The sequence below is a fragment of the Cucumis melo genome, chromosome 6 (assembly GCF_025177605.1).
Source record: "Cucumis melo cultivar AY chromosome 6, USDA_Cmelo_AY_1.0, whole genome shotgun sequence".
Taxonomy (NCBI): domain Eukaryota; kingdom Viridiplantae; phylum Streptophyta; class Magnoliopsida; order Cucurbitales; family Cucurbitaceae; genus Cucumis; species Cucumis melo.
Window position 1 is genome coordinate 7,143,539 of NC_066862.1, and position 12,103 is coordinate 7,155,641.

The 12,103-nt window shown below is 34.4% G+C and overlaps 2 protein-coding genes across 6 annotated transcripts; one reads left to right on the forward strand and one right to left on the reverse strand.

Moving 5' to 3' along the window:
* Positions 1-924: 924 nt before the first annotated feature.
* Positions 925-3,480, forward strand: LOC103484049 (dihydrodipicolinate reductase-like protein CRR1, chloroplastic). 4 transcript variants are annotated; one of them, XR_007821948.1, is made up of 10 exons: positions 925-1,136; positions 1,215-1,337; positions 1,410-1,484; positions 1,572-1,637; positions 1,774-1,869; positions 1,972-2,088; positions 2,375-2,467; positions 2,813-2,990; positions 3,075-3,161; positions 3,232-3,295. XR_007821948.1 is itself a non-coding variant. In XM_008440955.3 (10 exons), the coding sequence occupies exons 1-10, from the start codon at positions 1,026-1,028 to the stop codon at positions 3,262-3,264; spliced, it is 903 nt and encodes a 300-aa protein (XP_008439177.1). In that variant the 5' UTR covers positions 925-1,025; the 3' UTR covers positions 3,265-3,480. The 4 variants fall into 4 exon arrangements, 3 of the variants coding, with proteins under 3 accessions (XP_008439177.1, XP_008439176.1, XP_008439174.2); XM_008440955.3 differs by having other exon boundaries at positions 2,813-2,914; positions 3,232-3,480; XM_008440954.3 differs by having other exon boundaries at positions 2,813-2,914; positions 3,075-3,480.
* Positions 3,481-4,235: 755 nt separating this feature from the next.
* LOC103484048 (protein COFACTOR ASSEMBLY OF COMPLEX C SUBUNIT B CCB2, chloroplastic) lies at positions 4,236-7,639 on the reverse strand. Of its 2 annotated transcripts, none has more exons than XM_017043602.2 (6): positions 7,143-7,639; positions 6,910-7,031; positions 6,745-6,816; positions 5,582-5,725; positions 5,282-5,435; positions 4,236-4,670 (listed from the first exon to the last, which is right to left on the reverse strand). In XM_017043602.2, exons 1-6 carry the CDS (start codon positions 7,306-7,308, stop codon positions 4,462-4,464), a joined length of 867 nt encoding a protein of 288 aa, XP_016899091.2. In that variant the 5' UTR covers positions 7,309-7,639; the 3' UTR covers positions 4,236-4,461. The 2 variants fall into 2 exon arrangements, with proteins under 2 accessions (XP_016899091.2, XP_008439173.2); XM_008440951.3 differs by lacking the exon at positions 4,236-4,670 and adding an exon at positions 4,823-5,077 and having other exon boundaries at positions 7,143-7,603.
* Between the last annotated feature and the right edge of the window lie 4,464 nt (positions 7,640-12,103).

Below are 12,103 nucleotides of genomic sequence, written 5' to 3' on the forward strand. Positions count from 1 at the left end.
AATATAACAAAATATAATAAAATGTCGCTATTTATCAATGATGAACTTTGGTATACACAAATAGATAACTGTCAAATATCATTGATCAAGAGTGAGCGTGATGGACCGGAAAATCCAGTCAATTGACCAAACTGAAGTCGGTCGATCAAAAAACAAAAAGGGTCAACCGGGATCAGTTTCAAAAAGTTTCAAATCGAGAATTTAAAAAAACAAATTTCTAAATGTTAAACCGATCGACCCTTACTTATTGATGTCGGAGTCGATTTGAACATTTACCAAACCGACTGTGGTCGTTTTAGGATCGATTTTATAAAAGAAAAAACGACTTTGACCAACTGATGATCACCCATATCGTTGAGACATTAGTGTCTATATCATTATGATATATTTTTTTTTAATTAAATTTGTAAATATATATAAATATATTTTGTAGTTAATTATCCAATTCATAACTAGAATAACAAAGAAACATTGTCTACGTTAACAAATAGAATAAAAAAAAAAAAACTTAGTAATTTAGGGTACCAAATTGAAGAGAATAAATTGGTTCTTTCTCATTTACTTGAGTTTGTTATATTTAGTTTTTAATTTTCAAAATTCTTTTGTAGTTCTAACATGTGAAGGAATAAGATTCGAATATTTGACATCTTAACCAATAATATTATATGTATCGACTTATTGAATTATGCTAATAAAATGCTCAAAGACATTTAAAAATTCCACAAATTAAATCAAAAGAAATGACGAAGAAACAAACCAATTCTAGAAGGGGACCAAATCTCTATAGCCGAATAGCCCAAATCTAATTCGGAGTAAATAAATTCTTACAGTCATTTAATTACATTTTCTCAAGAAAATTGTTAACCCGTCGCTGTCGCATGAGCTCAAATTCACAGATCACAAACACAAGAACCTTATCAAACAAAAACACAAGGCTAAGATGAAAATGGGCTTATCTTCTTACGGAGTTGGACCCATTTCAGCTCCGAAAGAGAAGAAGAAACAGAGCTTTGAAACCAACAACAATGGCGGCCCTGGGTTGCCAGTTTCCCTTTACAGTGTATAAGAACTCAAAGAAGAAGAAACCTAGATCTTCAATTCTCTGCTCAGTACAACCATCTCAGGGAAATATCAAGGTCACACCCAACAATCACCTGCAATAAGTCTTATGTGTTTAGTTCAACAGCAAAGATTCATAAATGTTGTTTAAACAGGTCATTATAAATGGAGCAGCCAAAGAAATTGGAAGAGCTGCAGTTATTGCAGTGACAAAGGCAAGAGGAATGGAAGTTGCTGGTGCTGTTGATTCACATTCTGTAGGAGAAGACATTGGAAAGGTCTCTCTGTCTCTATCTCTTTGTTTATCTTCTCTGTGGTTTTGTTTTGCTGATCTGTACAAATGAAATTAGGTGTGTGACATGGAAGAACCTCTGGAATTACCCATATTAAATGATCTAACCATGGTTTTAGGTTCAATATCTCAGGTACTAATACTTAATATTAGTAACTTCATCTGTCACTTTGTCTGCTTTAAGTCTCAAAAAGTTCGGTATTTTATTGCTAATTCGCAGTCAAAGGAAACAGGAGTAGTTGTTGATTTTACCGAACCTTCTAAAGTATATGAGAACGTGAAGCAGGTAGAATCTTCATCTTTCTTCCCCACTGGGCAAACATCAAACTCCCTTTTTCTTTTTGATGGGATCTTCTCTCTCTTCTGGAAATATTCGAACTCCCAAAACTTCATCTTTCTGCCTTGTTTTGTTTTCAAATTAGGCAACTGCATTTGGCATGAGAAGCGTGGTTTATGTTCCTAGATTAAAAGTAGACACAGTGGCTGCACTATCTAACTTCTGTGAGAAAGCTAGCATGGTGAGCACAGGGTGAGATTTTAATTCAACCCACTTTTTCTCCTCGCTCTCTCTCTCTCCTCTTTATTTATCTGTGCAAATGCTTTAATGGATTCTGTCACAGGGTTGTCTTGTCGCCCCAACTCTGTCCATTGGCTCTATCCTTCTCCAGCAAGCAGCAATTTCAGCTTCATTTCATTATAGCAATGTAGAGATAGTGGAATCCAGAGAGCATGCACAGGTTAAACAAATTATATGAACAGCTAATTCACTCTGCAGTTTCAAAGGGAAAGAAAAATAAGCAACACTTCTCCATTTTCATTGTGTCATCAAACAATAGACAAATCATCATGCATTATTCCTCTCACTTACATTAGGTTTGTTAAACATCTGAATCAAGTACATGGCTTTTAGTCTCTCAACTTTTAATTTTTCCATAAAAAAGTACTATTAGAAGTCTAGAGACAGAGAGAGAAAGTAGTAAATGTAGCCGATAGGACATTAAATACTGACTTTTTTGGTGACAGGATCTCCCATCTTCAGATGCAGCCCAAATAGCCAACAACCTCTCAAACTTGGGCCAGATCTACAACAGAGAAGATATTTCAACAGATGTGCTGGTAAGCTAAATCCTTCTGAGTAGTCGATGCCTCATTTAATTCGATCTATCAGTATTTGCTAAGAGTAAAGATAAAAGGTAAAAAGTAAAATATGAGAATGCTGTACCAGCTACTATTCTTTTTACTTTCACATCATATGACTACTACCATATAAAGTCAAAGAATGTGAATAAGAAAAACTGATTACTGTGACGTGAATTAAAGAAATTTGACCAACACGGACCCGACAATGTCTACAAGATTTTCATAGAACCTGATGAAAATTAATGATGACTAAAGCATCAAATTCAGAAGTCCTTTTGAAAAAAATACTAGCTTGCTTATTTTTGCCTTTTCGCCTGCTAGGCAAGGGGACAAGTCATTGGAGAAGACGGAGTTCGAGTGCACAGTCTAGTCCTTCCGGGGCTTCCTTCCAGCACCAATGTCTACTTCTCACGCCCGGGAGAGGTGAGTTCTAGGTTGTGTTTCCGTTCTTGTTTAACCAAAATTGAAAGAAATGGCGCGAGTCCGAGCTGTGGGACTGGTAAATTTAATCCTTCCTACACATTTTGTAACCAGAGCGGTAGGTTTTGTCATTCTCCGACACTTATCATGGCTTGCATCACAGGTTTACACTCTCAAACATGATATCATAAATGTGCAATGCCTCATGCCAGGCTTATTATTGGCAATTAGAAAAGTGGTGCGCCTTAAGGTACAGTACATAGATCTCCTGTTTTTCTTGAATGTGCAAATGTCAAACCGTTGACTTTTTGTGCTTACAGAATCTGGTGTATGGCTTGGAGAAATTTTTATAGAACTTCGAAGACTACCCTGGTAGCTCTATCAGAAACTTTCGCCTCTACTTTTCATTGGACAGAGTGACCATCTTGACCTGATAACAAAAAGGAAATAAAGTCAGAAGCTCAAGTTAGAGAGAATTGAAAGAGAATAATTTGGTTTTGGTTTTCCTTGTGTACATGAAGAAATTAAATTATTTCGCTCTTAAAGTATTCCAGTCACATTTTTTCTTCCGCCTGCATTCTCTTACCAATTTCCTTTCCTCGGCAAACTTAAAAAGATGTCTGTAACTTATGCTCCCTGATAGATTGTATCTCAGCGAAGTGTGAACCCGCTGAGACTTAATGGCGACCTCAGGAGCTCATTCTCTATTTCTACCCAGAAAAATCTTCAATATTTTAAATTTGGAAAGAGTATAAAAAATTTCAGCTTAATGTGAAAGAAAGAACCACTAAGAATTAGTTACTAGGATAACTGCATGCCCTCATCTTCTTCCGTGTACATTTTTTTTTACGTGCAAACATATAGATTCTAATGGATACTTACATCTTCATCCCAACAATTTACATTTGAGGAAAGAGAGTTGAGTTCGTATCAGGCGAAACCCAAGGTTCTCAAGAGATTTTGATGCTGCAACATGTCAAAGTTCTCATGCCAAGATCTGCTTGCCATCTGCCCATACAAATTCGTAAAAAACATTCATTTTGGTTATCCAAGTGAAAACGGCAATATGTACCAAATAGGTGGATGATATCCAGAACTTAATTCCAAGCACGTACTTCAGGAGATAAAACAAATAAACAATCAGGAAAATGGCGGTTTCACAATGCAATATATTATGGAGAGTTACAAGCGCGTCTCGTAGATTTTGACCCAAAGGCAATGAAGAGAAAAGAAAAGGCATTGAAATAGAGAATATTTCCCTTTTAAAGGTTCTGATTATATTCACGACATTACGTTTCTGTTCTTTTCCATCTCTAGCAAACAATTGCACTAAAAAGTAACTTTTGTATGTCAATCTGTGCATAATGAGCTTTCCTTGAAAATGAAGGTTCAAGTCCCCACCCACCCCAACATTATTGTGAACCAAAAAGAAATTAATTTCCGAATTATATCTGCAAAAACAACTACCAGTACCTTTAACTCAGATAAATGCACATGTCAATTGTCAAAAAGAATATCGAATAGATTTACTACTTAGGTCCACACGAATATCAGAGGATGGCTCTGTCATCAAACTTGTTGGCAAGTGCTCTTATCCAGGCTCTATCTTTATCGCTAAATGCATAACTTAAACTTGAGGCCAGCAGTATGAATCCTCCCATCTTTTCCATCTCATTTCCACTTTGCTTTAGATTCTGAACCACCGGCTGTACCAAAACCGAGCGAGTGCCCTTGGGCAGCATTTGCCACAGTCCAGATTCTGGAAAATAGTTATGAAAATCTTGAAAACTATCATAGAGCATCATAGGTGTATGTTTAACTTTTAGTCTTTTACTATCGGTTAAGTTTCTCATACTGTTCCAACTTTTATGTCTAGTCAGAAAAACAACCAGGAGTAACACCTCATCACCATAAGGAAAATAAATCATTATGACATTGCAGATTACTTCATTTTTATAGTGGTTGATAACCAAAACCTGAGTTCATTAGAGAGTAGAAGCTTCAATAGATGCCCACATCCAATATATCCTATCTCAATCACGACTTCTCTTCTCTCCTAATGTCACTCAAACAAATCACGAAGAATCCCGACTACTTATTCCAATCTTCTAAGCGCTTCCCCCTCAACGTTCTCCAGTACACATGAACTACGAATGGCCTCTCATTCTACAATTAAATATAACATGCAATTTCAAAGTTACAACTTACAACCTTGTTATCAATTTATTCCATTGTCAGCATAAGCAATTTTTAAGGAGAAGCAACATTTTCTCCAGTAGTATTATTGTTTCTAAGATATTTTTCGTGTGCACCAGGGGAGAACAAAAAATAAACTTCTGAAAAAATGATTAAAAAAACGCATTTTTATACCTGAAATCTGAGGGAAATAGACGGCATCCTTTAATGCAGATAGGCCAATGCTCTGAAGCTGCTCCTCAAACCAGGCAAGTAAATCTGCTGATGATATATCATTTGGACTATTCCAGTATCCTCGAACACACAATGCCCCTTGAGTCTGAATTAACTGATTTCAAAGATAATTCAAAAGTTAAAACTTAGACAGTATCCAGGAAAGCTAAATAATGCAATCTTTTGAATACAATTAGTTCTCTTACTACATACATATTCGTGAAATAAAATGTATCCAAGTGACAAAAATTTGAGAGTTACCACTGATATACTGTTTGTACTGCGCAGCAAGATGTATGTTGCCCAAGCAATGTCTTCCTTCAAGTTATCCGATACAATTTGTGACAAGAGAAATATTTGTTCAGTGCCTTCAGGGAGGGTAGCTTCGCCAGATGGAACTGCACCCTGCAGGCAAAGATGGGTACTTTTCCTTATTAAGCAGTATGCAGTGGCGAAGCAAATATAAAGTGAATAAGATTTTATATTTATTGAGGACTATTAAATTGATTTGACAATTTGGAATCTAAAGCAATCAATCAAAAACCAAATACAGGGACTCTAGCTGCTGTGATGGAGAAAAAGTTTCAATGTCTCAACTAGCATCTATTTCATGATCTGGTGAAGTTAATCTAATACTGAGGTCAGCAACTCATGGAATGCTACAATCCTAGCTGAGTCATGATCAGTAATGAAAAAGCTAAATGTAGAGATTTGAGCTGACATTTGAATCAAATTGATGTAAAGAAAAAAGGATGTTAGAGAAGAAATTTAAGTGAGACAGATGGCTATCAAGAAAATTCCGATGAACTCTACAAGTATAATAGTAAGAAAACTGGGATTTCTAGAAAATTATTGTGTAACAGATATCAATCATATTCGACCTTGGCACACATATATATCAGTGACCAAGAGATCTATGGTTTGAATCTCCTACCACTATTGTATGAAGCATATTCAAAGTAAGGAAAAGCCAGATAGAATTTGAGAAGAATTTGGCAAAATAGGTATTCAGCATCTTTGAGCACAGCTAGGGTTATCAACAGCCATCGACCCGACCCAAATATAATTAATCCCCAATATACCACCCCACCATTTAAAATTCTACACATACAAAATCAGGAAATTTTGATACCTAAGAAACCCCTCAATGTTAGGATCTATAGCCATCGGAAAGGTCCCTCTCGTTTAACAAATTTCCATCAAATATATCAGTCCCCATCCCAGACTCCCACCTTCAGAATACTCTTTCCATCATCACTACCAACTTGGACGGCAGAAAACGGCACTGTAACAGTGATAAGAACTACACAAACCAACAGTTTCAAGTCCCCCCTAATTCGCACCCTTTTTCCACTCATACGGAAATTTTCTAGTAAGTAGAAAAGGAAGTATATACGCAAGACAGTAATGTAATAATATGTTACCTTAAGAAACTTCCCCAAGTAGGGAAGTGCAATAGAAAATGCTGCCAAGGAAATGCCTAAAGCCTCAGTTCTCTACAAATAACAAAAACCACATCAAACAGGAGAAATAATGTAAATCCAACAAGGACAAAAAAGGGGGGGTTCCAGAAATTTGTGTTTGCTTACTAACTGTGCTGGGGTGGTGAGAGCAGCTGAATTCGAACCAACAAAGTGATTCAATAGAAGAAGAGAACCAAATCCATATCCAATCCATCTGGGTAAGTAAGACTCATCCAACCCAGGAATCCCTAAACCCCACATGACAACAAAGTGTTACACAGAAAAAATCACTTGTTCCCAAATCCTCAAATTCTCAAATTCCTACAGAAAGTACCCATTCGAGAGAAAGAGAGAGATACCGAGTGTGAACCGGAGGACAGAGAGATTGAGTTGCTGATTAGCTGAGTTCTTAGAATCGTCAAGACGAGCAGAAATTGCTGGAGCCTTCATCTTACTTTTAGCGCGAAATGGGAGAGCGGACGTCAACTGATTCAACGGGCTGGGAGAAGGAATTGAGCTGATCATGATCTTTGCTTGTTTGGTAATCGAGAAAACGAACTACATAAAAACTTGTTTGAATTCAACTGGAGGTCATAGCGCCGGCCGGACACTTCTCCGTTCGATCCTCATCCAAATTCGTTCAATTTCGATGAACTTTTCTACGGCATTAAATAATCACTTATTCACTTTGAATTGGACGAATAATTATAGTCAGATTGCAATGTTTATTAGTGCAATCAAATTGTCGATTATGTCTATTATAAAAAGGAAGATGGAGATAAATCGTAAGGTTAAGAGACAAGTTCGAGTGTGAAGATATTTCCTTGCTTCACAACGTTCAATTGAGTTTTTTTCTTCTTAGACGATGAGATTAGAAAGCGATTCTAACGTATTTAATTTAAATCTATTTTACCAAACGCAAAAAATAGTTAAGATATTTTAAATGCAACCAATGCAACGCCAAGCTAGCTTTTAATTGCATTAAAGTTACAACAGATATGAGACCAAAGTATCAGCTTGGTATTGACACCATCATTTGAGATTAAGAGTTCAATTCTCATTCAACATTGTTGCTAAAAAAAATATATAACAAATATGAGAGATTTGTAGAAAGAAACATTTGTAAAAGGGTCAAACAAAGTACATTGGTTAACTCATAATGGTCGGTTGTTTGCAAAAATATCAAAAACGAAATCTAATCGATATAAATTGCTTTCACTATTTTCATGTACACTCAATATATTATTAATGTCACTTGATTACTTGATGACGTGATATATTTGATGTACTAGTCAATCACGCAATCATTTATATTGTTGATAAACTTGATGTGCTCGACTAATATACTTGATATAATTGATATTGTTGTACTTGATTGATAAATTTGTCAACCATTGATTCGTCAATACTTCTGATAAAGTTGATATGATTATATGATACCATCGACCAATATATTGTCGATAAGTTTGATAATGATGCACTATTTTATAATGTTGGTATACTTGATTGATTTTCTGATGATACACTTGATTGATATATATTGTTAATAAATTTGGTAACAATATACATTTATTATGATACAATTGGATTAAAAAGACCGTTCTATTTCTTCACAACAACAAATATCACTTCCACCCAAGATCTCTTTTTCACCGCGACCACCACTCCACTTATCTTCATCAACAACCATGTGTCCAGTCATCCTACTTTTATTGACTACCGCATGTCCAGTCGTCGACTCACTCCCTCCCTCCCTCCTATTAAAAGTACAAATCTACGATTGAAGTTTAAAAGTATATTATAATTAGAGCATGTATATTTGCAATAGATGTCTATATGATGTGTCTCCTTCCCATCTAATAAAAGTATAATCTACGATTAAAATTTATAAGTACCTTATAAGACTTTAAGTATCCTTCTATATGAGTGATAGGTTTTTATACGATAGTTTAAATTTATCCTAGATTATTGTTAATGGATTTCAAATAATATGACCCCATAAGTTATAAACTCTAATTACTAATAATTTGCATAAGTGATACCTCATATAATTGATAAAGTCTATTTTTGATACCTCATATCACTCATAAACTATACCAATGATAGAGTATCACTAATATACTCTAACATCCACTACAAGAAATTTTGGATCTCCCGACTCCATTTTACATCGTTGGAAGATATGACGTTGAGAGTTAGGGTCTCTCTCAATGCACAAACTGAGGTGTCGGTAGAGGTAAGAATTCTCGACGCTTTACTTAAAGCATTGGGATATCCAATAACTCCCAGCGCAGAAAGCAACGTGTCGGGAGTTCTTGGATATATCCCGACACATTAATTAAAGCGTCAGGAGTTCTTGGATATATCCTGACACTTTAAGTAAAGCGTCAAGAGTTAGCCTTTAAAAAATCCTCCCACCTTTATAGATCTGCAAATAAGGGGAAAGGGATAAGTAGAAATGGTGTGCACTAGGGTTACTCCTCTACTGCCAGGGTTGGCATCGTTGTCTCTGTTAGTGTCGGTGCGTCGTCGTCGTCAGTAGACAATGTCGGTGCATCGTCGTCGTCGTCAGTGGCCACTCTATCCGCCGCTGCCACTCCCTCTGTCTTCGTCTATGTCACGACCTCTTAGTTGGAGGTAATTCAAAGTTTAAAATCCTAAATACAAACCCCTTTGAATTTGTTCTTAATTTCCTTTTATATTAGCGTGTTTCTTTTTTTCATTCTAACTCTCCCAATATTTTTTCTTGATTTTTGTTTTTGTTATATTCAAAAGTTTGGAATGGTGTTATAATCACTCTTCATGTTCTTGGCAATAATGGTCAGTTTAGAAGGTAAAGTATGGTTTTATTTTTTTTTATTTTTTTTTCATTTACTTATTGCTTGTGTGTCTGCATGGTTTGATTTTTGCCTGAATCCATGTATGTTTATGCTTGTTTGCACACAAAAGCTGCAAAAGAGGAGGAAGTTGAAGAAGATGATGAAATAGATGGCTACCCAAGCAATGATGATGAAGATGGTCTTGATAAGGAAATGGATGGTTACCCAATCTGTACGGCCTTTCATTATTAAATGGAAGTTTTTTTTTTAAAAAAAAGGATTCCCGACGAACAAAATGAAGTGTCGGGAGACCCCAGCCATATTCCAACGTTGTATACAACGTCAGGATATGTCTAGGTACAGTGTCGGGATATGTCTAGGATCTCCTGAACGCTTCGTTTTGTGCGTTGGGAGATCCTCTCCCAACTCATTTTGCCTGACTTTCGTTCCGATGCGCATTTATGCATTGGAAGATCCTTTTTCCGACAATTTTGCGTATATCTCCCGACGCTTTTGCGTGTCAGGAGATCTCTCTTTTCTTGTAGTGATCGATACTAGTCTATCAATGACATACTTCTATCGATGAAAGAAGTCTATAACAAATTTTGCTATCAGTAATAAAAGACTTATATGAATTAATCATTGATAAAAATCTATTGTCGCCGATAGCAAAATCGACCAATGATAAATATCGTAGATAGACTACCATCGTCGATAAAACTCTATCACCGATGCACTCTAAGAGTTTGGATCTAAATTTTGCTATATCTATAAATTCTTTTTATAATTTGTCTATATCCATTATGATTCGGTCAAATTAAAATGAAATACATATATATATATATATAATACTAATTTTACAAATATAAAAAGCTGGTATGGGCTTGATATAAAAATATTTAATTATGTTTTTCTGGATTATAATAGTTTTAAGTATGTTATGTACTATTATTATTTTCTAAAAGAATTATGCACTGTCAAGAAGAAAAAATAAAGAGATAAAGACTATGCTGTATGTACCAAGTTTTTTCTTCCCTTTAATTTTTTCTTAAAAGGTACTGTTGTTGTTTATGTTAGGTTTTCTTTTTTTTTTCCCCCAACTCGGTAAATGAGAAACTTTAACAACCACGTGCATCATTATTAGAAGAAGAAGAAAAAAACCCAATATAGAAAATTCTTGAACATTGAAGGGGTGAAATTAATAATTAAAAAAAAAAAAAAAAAAAAAAAACTTTCGCGAAAAACAAAGATATTCATGTATTTTTCCATGGAAAAGAATATAGAATTCATAAATCTAAAGCTCTCTTTTTTCTGTATACACCACAGATCTCTTTGATTGCATGAAATAGGATAACTTAGACCCTTCAAATATGAGTGTCTGTCTATAGGGTATATCGAAACTTTATCCTCATTTTTCTTATTTTACTATTTCTTTTTGTTAAATTAACATATAAAGTATGATATCAAATTAAGAACAATAGCTTACTGTTTTGAAAATGATCTTTTACTGTTTCTTCTTTTTACTTTAAGGCAGTATTATACATGGGAGGGTCTATCATAAACAAACAATCCTTTGTATTGTTTATATGTATAAAGTTGAAGAATCCAGATTTGATATATGAATATATATATAAAAGAAACCTAGAAGTTTACAATTGCAGTAAAAAGAAAAAAAAAAAAAAAGAAGTTAAATTAATTATTCTAGGTAGTACCAATAACCAAACAATATGTCAAAGAATCCTTTCTTTTTCACACAAAAGCTCAATAAATAAATAAAATAAAAAGCAAGTCACAACACAACCCTTCTTTCCTTTACACCTATCTTCTTGCTTTTCATTATTTACATTAATAATATTATTCTCTCTTATGTAAATCTACAACCATTACTTTATTATTACAAACCAAAGTGGAACCCTTTTTTATTATTTCCCCTATAGGTTTTACTTTTTCTGTCATAGAGACCTAATATTTTAATGCCAATCATTTCTATATTTTCATTTTAGGAAGTTGTCAATATTTTATTATAATTGTTTAACATATAGAACTTTTTTATATTGTACTAATAAACTATGTGTGTGTCAGACATTATTAATTAATTGTGTATTTATATATACTTGAAATTAAGAAGATTTTACTGTGTGTTCTTGTAATTTGCATTCATATAGCCTGTTTGTTAAGAGCATCATGGGTTACAAAATAGATCTTTATTTTGAATTTGATTGTTAAAAATGATATAAAGGACAAATTGTTGCTTTTGCTTTCTAAAACATGAAAATTAGTGCCTCCTCACATCATGATGGATGGTCAATTAACTTTGAGGTAGGCCACATCCATTTCCTTTTCTTTTTTCCTTTTTTTCTTTTTTTTCTTTCAAATCCTTATTTTAAAACATATAAAAAGATTGCACAAACCACCCCAATTTTTGTGAATATTGCATATTATGTACCCATAATTTTTTGGTTGATCAATTATATTAGTCCTATACACACACACACACACAC